Source organism: Peromyscus leucopus, chromosome 5, assembly GCF_004664715.2.
Source record: "Peromyscus leucopus breed LL Stock chromosome 5, UCI_PerLeu_2.1, whole genome shotgun sequence".
Classification (NCBI taxonomy): Eukaryota; Metazoa; Chordata; class Mammalia; order Rodentia; family Cricetidae; genus Peromyscus; species Peromyscus leucopus.
In genome coordinates, this window is record NC_051067.1 from 64,001,119 (window position 1) to 64,014,735 (window position 13,617).

Consider the following 13,617-nt stretch of genomic DNA (forward strand, 5'->3'; position numbering starts at 1 on the left):
GGAAAATACAGTGTTTGAAGTTTATAATCTTAATTGTACAGCCCAATGATTCTGGATAACATGTGCCATGTTAAAAATTAAGATCGGGGGCTGGAGAGATGGCTCAGAGGTTAAGAGCTCTGACTGCTCTTCCAGAGGTCCTGAGTTCAATTCCCAGCAACCACATGGTGGCTCACAACCATCTGTAATCAGATCTGGCGCCCTCTTCTGTATACGTAATAAATAAATAAAATCTTTAAAAAAAAAAAAAAATTAAGATTGGGTCCAGAGCCGGGTGGTGGTGGCACATGCCTTTAATCCCAGCACTTGGGAGGCAGAGCCAGGTGGATCTCCATGAGTTCAAGGCCAGCCTGGTGTACAGAGCGAGATCCAGGACAGGTTCCAAAGCTACACAGAGAAACCCTGCCTCAAAAAAAAAAAAAAAAAAAAAAAAAAAAAGATTGGGTCCAGAATATTTCTAATAACAGTCAGCAGATTCCTTCATGCTTGCCTTGTACCTAGGTACCCTGCTCCTCTCAGTCAGTGCTACTCTTCTTGTTAAAAGATTTATATTTTATGTCTGTGAGGTCCAGTTGTGAGCTGTTGTGCTGGGATCCAAACTTGGGTCCTCTGCGAGAGCAGCCAGTGCTCTTGACCACTAGACCATCTCTCCAGTCCCTCGTCAGTGCTACTCTTGACTTAGAGTCTTTCCTGGTTTTGCCTGTTACTGAACGATATATAAATGGAAACTTAGAATGTGTGAAATTATTATTTTTCTTTGAAATACTAGTATAACGTGTTTTATGAAATGTGATGAAAAGCAATTCAAGAGGCTGTTTGCTGAAACATGATTTCATCTTCTGGCTTTTGTGCAAACCTCTGTAGACTTCAACTGTGGAAGTTGTTTGAAATGTTCAGTTCTTCACAAGATTAAATACACCATTGGGAGTTTTCTCACCAGGCAGATCAAACAAAAGCTGGATAGCTTATTAGCTCACCTAAGTCTACTTGTTAGGTTTAAATTGCTGGTAGTAACTTTAAGGATGGCTCATTCTGCCAAATACAGAGGAAACCTTTGGCTCAGATGTTGGGAAAGCTGCTTTTACACAAATTATAGAAATTTGATTATTTAGAGACTATAATTGGGTCATTTCTAGAGACCTTCTGGACAGTATTGTCTGAAAAGACGACAGCCGGAAGGAGACAGAGAAGGGAAGTGACAGCACGGGTCCCCTCTGCCCGAACTCCTCCCCAGACGGCCTCCTCCCCAGACAGCTCCTCCTCAGACGGCCTCCTCCCCCGAGTTCTTTGAGCATTGGCTGCCTCCTCTCCCTGTGGCATCTTATGGGGCAGGAATGAAGGAATTGGAAGGTTGTTTTGTAGTGGGGCAAGTTTCAGGTGTTTATTTTCCTGCTGCGTACCCCTCTGCCTCAGGCCATTACTCCCCCCAAGTGGCTGTCTCTAAACACTTGCTCTCTCTGTCTCAGTAATTCTTGTCTCATACCCTTTTAGAGCGTGGCCTGGCCACAGTCTCAGGATGGCCAACTCTAGGCTCTTGTACTATATCCCCTTGTTGGCCCTAAGCTTTGCCAGCCCTTTGTGAAGTCCTTGGACCAGCCCATCAGATTATGTTTGAGTTTTTGCTTTGCTTCCTCCTGGTATCCTTTCTGCTGTATATGGAAAAACAATATGTGCACTCATCACACAGATGGTCATCCTAAAAAAGTTTTTCTTAAGCTTTTGCCATCACACAAGGACAGATGTCCCCAAGACCCTCTGGCAAGTTTTCAGTAATCTTAAATTCATGAATTTCCTGGTATCCTAAAATTTTATCTCAGGCTTAGGCTATTTTATCTATAAAGCATTGGCCAGCCTTATGGAACATTTTTATATATTTCCAATATTCTCATGTATTGCCAAAATTAGTATAACATCAACTTTCATTCCTCCAGTAAGTGATCACAGCTTGACTCATACATTGTACACACAACAGTATAGTTATTGGTGAGTATTCTTCATATGTTATTACTCAAATTATACATGACACATTTGCAGGTCAGGTGGCTTCATGCTGTAGCCTCCAAGTCTTGGCTGAAATAAATAATTTTCAAGTGGTAAGTTATTGCATGGTAAGAAGTACCTACTCATGCCGTACTTTCTGGTATATTTAACACTGCATTTTCAGAAGAAAACACACGTTGGCATTTTACACAGTGTTGCCCTTTAATACCACGGGATACTAGCATGCTGATCTAAACTGTGTAATGTTGCTTTCAGCAGCTCAGATGATAGGAAACAGTAGATGTTTTACCCCATCAAATCTCAGGTTCAACCACATTCCTGAGAGGAAAAAGACTAGATCAACCTCCACTGTAAAAACCTGATGACTGTATACATGAAATCCTCCCCTAAATTAGAGGACAGATCACTTACAGCAGCTCAGGATTAGTCTCAGCACACCACTTTTCATTAGGAGTGCCACACTAGGGTGGGGTGAAGTTCCTACAATTACAAAGGAAGCCATTTCCAGCTCAGTTTCCTGAATTCTCAGTCAAAGGTGGAGTTTTAGGTAATGATATTTCTGACAGGCAGGACTTCGCCAATGTGACCTTTGATACACAGCCCTGGAATCCTCATCACAGCTTCCACAGTGCTTACAGAAGGCAGCGGTATGGGAGGATACTACCATTTCTCTTGGACACATGGGCACTGAGACGGGCATGTTCTCAGTCACATGCTGCTAAGAAGTGGGACTGGGTTGAGCCTGGACTGTCTTCCCTATGTTGCTAGTGTACTGCTTCTGTCTGAGGACAGCTGGCACTAACAGGGGACGCAAACCCCACAATCCAGGAATGGAAATGAAGCCTAGGGTAAGAGGGATTCCAAGGCTGGAGTGAGGGCATGTTCTGGTGGGAGCAATGCATGAAGAGGTCAGCATGGTCTGGAGGGACTAGACTATCCAGGAAAAGGGGGAAGAGATGATTTTTAAAGGGGAGCAGACCTACATAAGGAGTGGTCATCATAATACAGCGTCGCTTGCATAAAGGACTCGTGTGTAACCTTTATGAGACTCACGAAATGTAGTTTTCTCTTAGAACTGTGGTTTGAGGGGTGAGGAAGAAAACATGTAGTGTATAATATACATGCGTGGGGCCAGTGGACATGACAGAAGCCCATTAAATCCTCCTAATTTCATAGTCAGAAGTCAGTAGATGATCTTTAAGGAGAAGAGCCAAGGGCTGGAGTTGGACATTTCCAAGTGTGGCCAGAAACAGCAGGACAGTCTCTTGAGTGGTGTGGCAGTGGTTGCCTCTGTGGAGTGGAGTTGGGGACAGGAAGGAATGAGGCGGACGAGCACTGTCACTTTAGGTCCCATCCATGTCATCTTACACAACATGACCCCAAACCCAGGATTGTCCTTTTCTTTCTGCCACAATTCGTAAACTTCTGTTTTCCAGTCTCATGACTCTGTGTTGAAAGATCTGGGGCCTGTCCTTTTCCAGCTGCCATTTGGGACAGCCACCAGCCTCTGTGTGGATTCTTGCTGCGTCTCCTCTGAGTTTGTCCAGCTGCCTTGGATTCTCTTCGGCACCTTCACTGTTGCAGTTAAAATACAGTGTATGTTGCTCGGTATGATACTAGCTCTCTTAATTCAGTGTCAAAAGTCTTTGCAGCCACACATATCCCTCCCCTGCTCACTGTTTCCACAGCATCTATCACCAGTGGATGGATGTATCTTGTCTGTCTTGCCTTATTACTCAGGATGGGTTTTTCTCGTTGTTTTCCCTCTGGCTTTGTTTTTTTCTTGTATCTCCAGAGTTTAGCACAGTGCTTGGTCTACAGTAGGCACTACTTAAACAGTTGTTCAGATAAGTATGTTTTTCTAAAAGTATAAAGTCAGTTAGGTGGTACATATGACTGTAGAGTCATTATGGAGGAGGCTGAGGCAGGAGGATTGCAAGTCTGAGCCCAGGGCTGTCAAATAGGACCCTATGTTTTAAAAAGTCAGTTAAACTATCACTAGCTCTCAGCTGTTTGCTGTGTTATGATGAGTTACACTTATTATGTAATTTGTCTTGCTTACCCACCCACAGCAATGTGAAATGGAAAGCTAAAAGGTTCTAGTTGAAAAGGTTCTAGTTTCCAGGCTAGAGAGATGGCTCAGTGGTTAAGAGCACTAACTGCTCTTCCAATGGTCCCAAGTTCAGTTCCCAGAACCCACATTGGCAGCTCACAACTGTCTGATGCCCTCTTCTGGTGTGCATACAGACCAAGTAACCATACAATAAAATATAGACCTAAAAATTAAAAAACAAAACAAAACAAAACAAAAACCCAAAAAACAAAAAAAAAAAGGAAAAAGACTTGTTTCCATTTGGGGAAAACAAAACAAAACAAACAAACAAAACGTGTCCTGAGAATGACACACTGTTGAAAATCCATGGTAACCTGTCAATCCTTATTACAAGGATTTGTAGTAGTGTTCCTGGTTAGGCCTGTGACTGTGGCTGTTCTTAGACTCCGAGTGTAAAGGCACCTCATCAATGTCTTCTCCGAGAGCAGCGTGCTAAGGTTCTAGTTATGGAACATGCCCACAGCCATCCCCTTGTTCAGAACAGTTCATGACGTGTTTGGCTGCTGACTGAAGCCCTTGCGTCTCCTCTTTCCTAGCTGCACCTCTCTTCTATCTAGTCCTTCAGGACACTTAGAGATGCAATCAGCAATGTGTGTTTCCATAGCTACACTTCAGATTTTGCACACATGTGATTAGAACTTAACATCAGGGGGAGTTGGGAGTATGGAAGGGAAGTTCTTGACCCTCAAACAAGTATCTGGCTATATCGTGGAAGAAATAATACGGAGCAAAGTAAACTATATGCTCTTCTTTCCCACTGCTGGGAAGCACTTTATCCTAGAAGTCAGTGGAAAGATTACCTCTGCACATGCTGATTCTCAGACAGCTCAATGTGGGCAATGTTTGGACCTGGAAAGGACTTAAACTATTTTAACGTCATGTTTCACTGATGTTGAATCTATTAGATCATAGCTCCGTTCACAGCAGTTGATATCTATGTTACCAGTTTTTACTAGGAAACAAACTGATGTAGTTTGTTTTTGATGGTTTCATTGAGTTGGGAGCTCCAGACCAGCCTAGGCTGCTTGTGTGACCCTGTCTAAAATTATATACAAAAAACAAAAGCAAAAATAAAAAAGTTGTTTGAATATTTAGAGTTTCAGAGTTCTAAATAATGGAATTTTAGGTATCCAGTGCTATTTTTAATGCTTTCTTCCTGGATTTCCAGCTGTTTTCTTCTGTTACTGGTTTGTATAACTGCAGCCCTGTGGTTCTTTCCCACTGGGTCATGAATCTTTTGTTTAAAGTTGCCCTAGCATGCCATTTTGAGGGAAGAAAGTAAATTTGAGGAGAATACTAACCAAAATACCAAGCAATATGCTAGATGTTCTTTTATAGCCAATGTTATTATTCTAGGCCTAAATTACATTATTTTTCTTACTGTGATAGGAACTGGGTGGTTTTAATTTTTGTGAACTTAAAATGAAGAACCTTAAAACAATTTGTGCTAAAAATTGGTATGGGTTAGGATCATTGAAATTAAGCACTGCTGTATTATAACTAGTCAATAATGTTATAAAGATTTCAATAAGGCTTGTAACAAACATTCCTTCTAAACAGGGTAATTTGGAAATTGATTAAACAATTAATGGGATTCTTTTCTGATTGTAAATTCCTCTCTAGTTTATTCTCAAGAAAAATCTATGGGGCTTGCAGCAAGCCTCTGCCATTGTCCTTGACCTGTTTTTAAGGGATACAGAGAATTTGTATATGGGCTTGGAAGGCATTTTTTCACCTAGTGCTTGGTGAGAAAGCTAAGAAAAAGAACTACAGTCTAATGGCCAGCTAAGCACTTGGAAAGGTCAGACCAAAGGAGAAGTCGAAAGAGAGATGCTACCACCTTCAGTGGTTATCCTTAATTCTTTCTTGGAACCTGCTTGAGGAGGGCTTAATTACTAGGGGGCTAGAGTTAGTGCGTTTTTTCTGCTCTAAGTACTCCATTGGTGAGAGCGTTCATGTATTCAATACAGATGGAAAACTATATTATTTCTAGGTTACTTTAATCCTTCTAGTTTGTTTTTTGTTTTGTTTTTGCTTTTTAAGTTTCAAACCAAAAATTGTAGTATATACAGAGGTAACCTTTCCATGACTTGAACGGATGAGGTCATTTTTCATTTATCCTGAGAGTTTTTATATCGCTTCTTTAACTTTGAAGATATGGAAGACTTTTCTGGGAGAGCCACATCTTTGAATATGCTTCTCTCTAACAAACTGGAAGGGTTAACATCACAGCCCTGGTGAATACGTATTTTCCACTAATGATGTTGTGATAAGCAGTGCTCATGGATACACATTTATCCTTTTGAATGGAATTGTGGCGATACTTTACTTTATAGGGACATTGACAAACTAAGTACTACAGAGAAAAGCTTCTAGAAATAGTTCGGTTGTGTCATAACAAACCTTCATTTTATGTTCTTAGGGACTGAAGAGGTTAATGACAATTTGCCAAAAGCACTTTCCTACGGATCCATCAAAATGTGTGGAGTACAATGCACTGTGAGGTCTGTGTACGGTGTGGACATAACAAGAAGCCTCAGCAAGCAGCATGTGGACTTTTGGCCTTAGCACAGCATCGAAGGAAGAGTTCCATCACAGAGTTCCATCGGATGTACTTCTTGTTGGGTTTAAGAACTGTTGACTTTCATATGGTATTGGATTGCAAACAAGTTTTTGTGTGTTGTTCTCATTTTAATCAGTTGAAAAATTAAGTCCTAAAGCTGTTATCCATAGTGTAGACAGATGTGTAGACAACAGCAGGAAGGGGATTTGAGGTGACCTTTCTCCCCAAGACCCAAAATGTGTCATTAGATAACTAGAAACATTTGAGGGCAGGTTTAAATTTTCTATAAATTATCATGATTTGCACATTTTTCTCTTATGTGGTATTTATAGAAAATATTTTTTGTATTTCAACAAAAGTGTGGGACCATTAAATGTTCCTTTACAGTTCTTAAAAGTTTTTTGGAATTTTGCCATCTTGCAGTAGGATGTAAATGTTACTGTTAAGTGTTATTTTTCTTGTGTTTCAGACTTGGTTTGGTTCTAAGTGGAGTACGTCTTAGTATTTGTCGTATTTCTGGACAGATAGAATTGATAGGTAGAAGGTTGGAAAGCGCAAGTTCACATTAGTGCATCCAGGTTAGGGTGAGGAAATGGGCATTGGAGCCAGTTGAGAGTGCCAGCCTCATGGGGATGCTGAAGAGGGCGGAGATCCTGGCTTCACTGTGCCACACTCAGTCCTCACTCTGGTCTCAAAGTGTTGCTCTTTGATCATCGGGACCACTCACTGCTGCAGTGCTGAGAGGATCGGGTTGTTCCATGACAAGCTGAATGGTTGTGTCAGAGAAGCAAGAGTGGGTGGCCCTCAGGACTGGCAGCTCCTCGGCTCCGTGCACTAACAGGACAGCGGTGGACAAGTGGTTTCATCTTGCAGGGCTTTGGCTTCCTTAGCTGACGTTGATGATAAGAGTACACACCTTGTGTTGTTATTGTGTAAGTAAAATGCTGAGCCCGCTGCCTGGTAGAGGACAAGAGATCATTATTATTGCTTGGCATGTATTCTTATTATCTGTAGACCAAGGGCCTTTATGGGCCCTGCCCTGTGGCTGCAGTGGGATAGTATGTACTTGTGCAATAACAACAATAAAAATGACTGTATTATCAGCAGTAGTAGTAAACGATGGAATCATTAAGTTTTTCCTGTCTTTACTTGCATCCAGGTCCAAATCCAGAAGTGCAGAGAATGGGAGCCTGAGGTTGCTAGAGGTAGCTTGGTGTCACAGTTGCTTATTCTGGTCCCTCTTGAGAAGAAGGAGTGAAGGCCACTTTTGGCAGCTTGGGATCCAAGGCTGTGCAGAGATAGGACAGTCTCCACCAGTTATTGCAGGGAGGCGTTCCTCTCACTGTCAAGTCTTTTCCTGTCATTAAATTAGGTAGAGCTTTGGGGGATTTATTTGACAAGTGAGAAACTTTCATGAGATGTGCAGCCAACCCCTACCTGTGACATGTGGTTTTGTTATAAAGGTCTTCTTTATAAATATTACTGGATAATGCCCAGATCACTTATTCTTCAGCCACTGTCAGGTCACAGCATGGTAAGTGATTTTATGTTGTCTTCCTTTCTGTTGTTAATATTCCACATGAAGAAGAAACTATATCATGTGACTTCAGTAGTTCCTAAAATTGGCCAGTGTGGGCTGGGTTTTTTTTTTTTTGGTGTGTGTGTGTGTGTGTGTGTGTGTGTGTGTGTGTGTGTGTGTGTGTGTTTGTGTGTGTGTAAGGGGTTTTATCTGTGACTTTAGCCATTCTGAGTTTGAATGGAGGGAAGCTTGTTCAAATATGTGGCGCTCTCAGGACAGTTTTGATGTCTGAAATTAAAGAAGTGATGTAGGAACTCCTGGGATATGTAGAAAAATGATCTTTCATTCAAGTCATGGAAATTTTACTTCTGCATATACTGTATATTTTTGTTTCAATTTTTTAAAACAATAAATATATACTTTTCCTTTTAAACAGTCACAGTTCTAATTAGCTATATCCCTTCCTGCCTTTCTATCCTTCCATTCACAAGAACTGGGATTTTCTATATTCAGACTTAATAAAAACCTTTTTTTTCTTCAGAAGTAAATGCAGGTGCTCCTTGATTGGATGCAGGATTAGTCCTGATCATATAGGTGAACACACAGTACATTGAAAATGCATTTAATACCCCTACTTAATTAGCTTGACCTAAACTGTCTTAAATGTGTTCGGAACACTTACATTAGCCTGTGGCTAGGTAAAGCCATCCATCACAGAGCCTGTTTTTATACTAAAGCATTGAAGTTGATGTACTATTTTGAATGTTGTATGCTGCTATAGATTAGTGTCAGTCTTTTCTCTGAAGATCAAGTTTGAGGGAACATTGTGGAGGGACCACTTCCCAGCATCAGGAGAGGATTCCACTGTGTGTGGCTAGCCGAGGAAGAGACCCCCAAGTTAGTGGTCCCGAGTCCAGTTTCTGCTGAGTGCTTTCTGCTCTCACACGGTGTGAGGTGAGAACTTGTAACTGGAGAGCATCTCATTTCCTAGGAGGGTCACTGTCCACTGACAGGACTTTTCATCACTGTCAGAGCCTAGGGAGGCTTTCAGTGTTTGCGGGCTGGGGACTAAGGAGATAAAGCAGCGGCCTTGTCTAGATATTGAGAGAGGAAGGGTAAGGTCCTGGGAGAGCAGAACAAGGCCGGCAGTGGTCACTAACAGAACTGGGGGATCTGTTGTGGGCCTGCAAGGACTGGGAAGTCGGGCGGTAGTGGTAGGACTTGTATGTAGTTTGAAGCCCTTCCTTCTGGTACGATTTAACCTAGTTCAGTACTTTAACCACTCTGGAGTGTGACCCCAGTAAATCATTTCGGAATGCAAACCTTTGTTAGTGCTGTTGAAAAGGAATTCTGGAAATAAACAGCTTGGGAAAGATGAGACATGTTTCCTCGGTCTTTGTGGGCTTTGGATGTGGGCATTCCTGTCTACTTCGTCTCGAGGCCCACGGTGAAAGGCTTCTCACCACAGCAGGGAGGCCTGAATGAAAGAGAATCTTGAGTTGAGCTTTAAGTTTCTTTTGTCTGGGCATCTTGAGCAGATAACTTAATGGATTGTACCTCCTCTCTGCTGCAGTCTTCTCCCACGAAGCCCCTGAAAGCATAACTTTATCCTCTAGAAATTTATGGTATGGCATCATTTTGAGAATCTTGAGCTGGAAAGCACTTTCTCACGGTGTGTTGATGGAAGCGTTTCCAGCTGTCCAGAGAGCCGAGGCCAGCACAAGTCTCCAGAGGGTCACTTTGGGAAACTGCTATGGTAACTGGTTTTCATCGCAGACTCTGCAGTTGCACTGACTAAATTTTAACCACTGGAACTTTAATGGTAACAATAGCCTAAAGTCTTTTGAAATTTTAAAAGCAAGTTCTGGCAGTGTGGGATAACGAGGGAGTTCTATGTGGCTGGCTAGCAGCGACAGCTGTGTGTGAGCTAACCACAGCCAAGATTTTGGAGTTGTGCTCATTACAAAAAAAAAGGTTTATACATTGGCCAAAATAGTTTACTGTTAAACTATTGACTATTTGTGTATTTTCCACACTTTAAACTGGGATATTTTACACAGCATGCTTGAACTAATCCTTGCCCTGCCGATGGTGGCTGTATTTTAACTAGGCCACTTCTCTTTGTGTGGTTTCTTCCTTGTCCCTAAGCCCTGCTCTGAAATAACTGTCAGCCGCCTTTGTCCCCCCTCAGTGGCCAAGCTTAGTGCATACCTTCACGCAAAAGAGAGCGGCACCTCCGGAGTTTGCGTTTTCTTTTGGGGTGGGGGGTGTTATTTAGTGATCTCAGCCTCATTCACCAAGCTTCCTGCATGGCAGCTAAGTCATTCCCACAGGCTTGCAGCTGCAGTTTTACAACCTGCCAGAACCAAATTGCCTTTGCACCTCAGAGCTCTTCTTTGAAGGCTTGGAAAACGTTATGACCTACAGCTATTACAGCTTGGGCTTGGCTGAGACTTCCTGTCCTGTGAAGGAGTTCAAGTTGTAGCTTGGAGTGTTTCTGACACTTTCAGACCCAGCATCACACAGACACCCTTACAGAGGACTGGAACAAGCTCTGCCTGGCCATGTCTGAGGCAATATGTATTCCTGTTCTGGATTTTGTTGGTTGGTTTTTGGTGTTTTGTTGATGGTGGTGGTGGTTGGGTGTGTGTGGTAATTGGTGGTGTGTGTGTGTGTGTGCACATGTGAAGATCTCAGAAGACAGCTTCAGTCAGTCCTTATCTCCCACCTTATTTGAGACAGTGGGATCTCTTGTTTTGCCCGTGCGTGCTCTGGGGTAGCAGGCACAGCAGGTTCCGGGAGTTCTTCTCCCTCTCCATCCTCTTGTAGGAGTGCTGTAATTGCTGGCATTACTGTGTGTCCAGCTTATGTGTGGATTTTAGGAAGTCAGACTCAGGTCCTCAGGATTGTGTGTGCATCAAGTGCTTTTACTGACTGACCCATCTCTCCAGCCCTGGTGATTCTGGAGTAACATGCTGATTGTGGCCCTCTTAGTTGGCAGCTTATTAATACATTGTGAAAACTACTAATAAAAGGAATCATCAGCTGATGTAAGGAAGGAAACCGCTTGTTGGGTGAACTTAGAACAAAAGGAGTTTGCTCCTCTTTAATATACAAGCAACACTTGGCTCTTAGGGTTGATATGAAATTTAGCAGATTGTAAAGTGTTGAGTACTTTGATAAGTCTCAGGTAAGTTAGATTTGCTTGGTTTTGTATTTGTGTGTTTTCCTAATTCGGAGATCATATTCTTTGCTTGATTTCCTATGTTTGACTTGTTCAGTGAAAGTTTAGGTTTCTAGTATTTACTGTTTTATATAGTTGTGATTTATGGGAGTTGTTCCATTTTGCATGAACTCTGTGTATGCATTTCCTGGTGAATATAAATTTCTATAGAGACTATACCAAGGTCAATGTAGGGCATTTATACTAGTGTATGCTCCTGCTTTTGGGATTTGAGAGTTTAGTTTCTCTACATCTGTTCACATTTGAAATGTCTTCTGTAACTTTCATTTTAGCATAGTGTTACACGGTGGATTTAACTTGCCTTTGCCCAGTGAGTAACTCAGTTGAGTACCTCTTTCCTGCATTTAAAGGCCCTTTATACAATCCCTTTTATGAAGACCCTTACCAAGACTGACTGACTTCATGTCATGTCTAAGACATTCTCTTAGGCACAGGTATGGTGAGGCTGACTGTTGTGCTAAATAATTGTTAATGGGAGAGACCTAATCTTGTGACCAGCTTGGATATTGATACAATCTTTTCAGCTATCTTTGTGTGATAAAAATCAAGTCATATGTCATTCTTTTAAAAGCATTTATAAAAGATTGATTTTTATGTTAATATTTTGCTAACATGTATGTAAGCATACTCTATTTGGACAGTGCCTCTGGAAGTCATATTTCCATAGAAGTGGAGTGACAGGTGGTGTGAGCTGCCATGAGTGCTAGGAACTGAATCTGGGTCCTGTGTAAGAGTAAGTAGCCAGTGCTCTTAGCCACTGGGCCGTCCCCAGCCCAGTATGTCAGCTTGAATGTCACTTTTTTCTCTAGTTTAATGGTGGCATTCCTGAGAGCATAGGATTTGAGGGAAGAGGGAATTGTGTGTGAATGTTTGTATTTTCTGTAAAATCATGGTGTTTTATTATTTGATTATTTCTGTGTGTTTGCGTGTAAGCTCTCCTGTGTGGGAGCATGCACACCTTCGCACTTTTGTGGAGGCAGAAGAGGGCATTCTATCCCTTTGAGCCGAATCTCTGATTCTAGGGCTCACAGGTGTATTTACTAGAATGCTTTGAGATTGCTGTATCCTGACGCCCTCTTACCTGTCTTATGGAGCGGTGGCCTCATCTTTTTCTCACACCAGTTGAATTTGGAAGCAGTCTTAAGAACGCTATCTGCAAGCTTCCTGGCATTTCTTCTCACTAGACTTGGAGGAAATGAATGGTATTGCCTTTTTTGTATAGGCTGAATCTTGTGTCCCTGCCTTCCTGTCACTCTGGTAAATGATTAGTTTTTATTTTCTTCCCCTTTCCCACAATGAAATAGAAATCTCCCAGGATGAGCATCCCTATCTGTTTTGTCTACTGCAGATGTGGGAAGAAAAAGAGCAGTCAGGGATGATTGCAAGGTCTTTGGCCTGAGCCCTAGGAGGATGGAACTGCCTTTAAATCGAGGAGGAAGGCCATTGGAGCATGTTTAGAGGGGAAGGTCAAGAGTTCACTTCTGTACATTGATCATGTTAAACATCTAGCTGCTGAGGAGGCACTAGCAAGTACAGATTGAGGGAAGAGGTCCAGGATGGGTGGAAAATACTGATGCCATTGGCTTAAAGGTGGCATAGCAACCTGAGGTCAGATGTGAGTGTTAACGGTTTGAATCTGAAGTGTTCCCAGCAGGCTTATGTGTTTGAACGCCTGGTCCCTTGATGGTTGTACTCTGTTGGGAGATCATGGAGCTTTTGGGATGTGGGGCCTTGGTGGTGTAAGTTCACTCGGGGTGGTCTTTGGGGTTTATGTCTGCCTCTTGTTCCAGTATTGCTTTTTGTTCTGGTCAGCCAAGAAGCAAGATGCCTATCCTTTCGAGGACCTGCCACCACACCTTCCCTGCTAGGATGGACTGAAGTCTCTAAAACTGAGTCAAATAAAGCCTTCTTCCCTCAGGTTGTTTATCTCAGGTATTTTGTAATAGTGGTGAGAAAATACAGGAAGCCAAATAAAGTAATTGTCGAGAGTAAGGCAGTCTAAGGACAAAGCTGTGGGACACTTCAAGGTCAGGGAGATGAAGATAAGGAGAGCTTTGGACTGTGATAGAGGAGAATATGGTCCACGTGAAGAAGGCCTTTCAGTCAAGCAAGGAGCATCGCCTGCATCCAGTGTCTGCTGGTAAGTCCCATAAAATGACAAAAAGAGAGTTAACTAT

The 13,617-nt window shown here is 42.3% G+C and overlaps 1 protein-coding gene across 2 annotated transcripts in view; it reads left to right on the forward strand.

Moving 5' to 3' along the window:
• The window catches only part of Prpf18 (pre-mRNA processing factor 18), a 38,745-nt gene extending 25,388 nt beyond the window's left edge, over positions 1 to 13,357 (forward strand). For both annotated transcript variants that reach the window (XM_028895085.2, XM_028895086.2), the window contains one exon: positions 6,537 to 13,357. In XM_028895085.2, coding sequence (XP_028750918.1) covers positions 6,537 to 6,617 — 81 coding nt within the window. In that variant the 3' untranslated portion in view covers positions 6,618 to 13,357. The remainder of the gene's footprint in view (positions 1 to 6,536) is intronic.
• Positions 13,358 to 13,617: the final 260 nt, after the last annotated feature.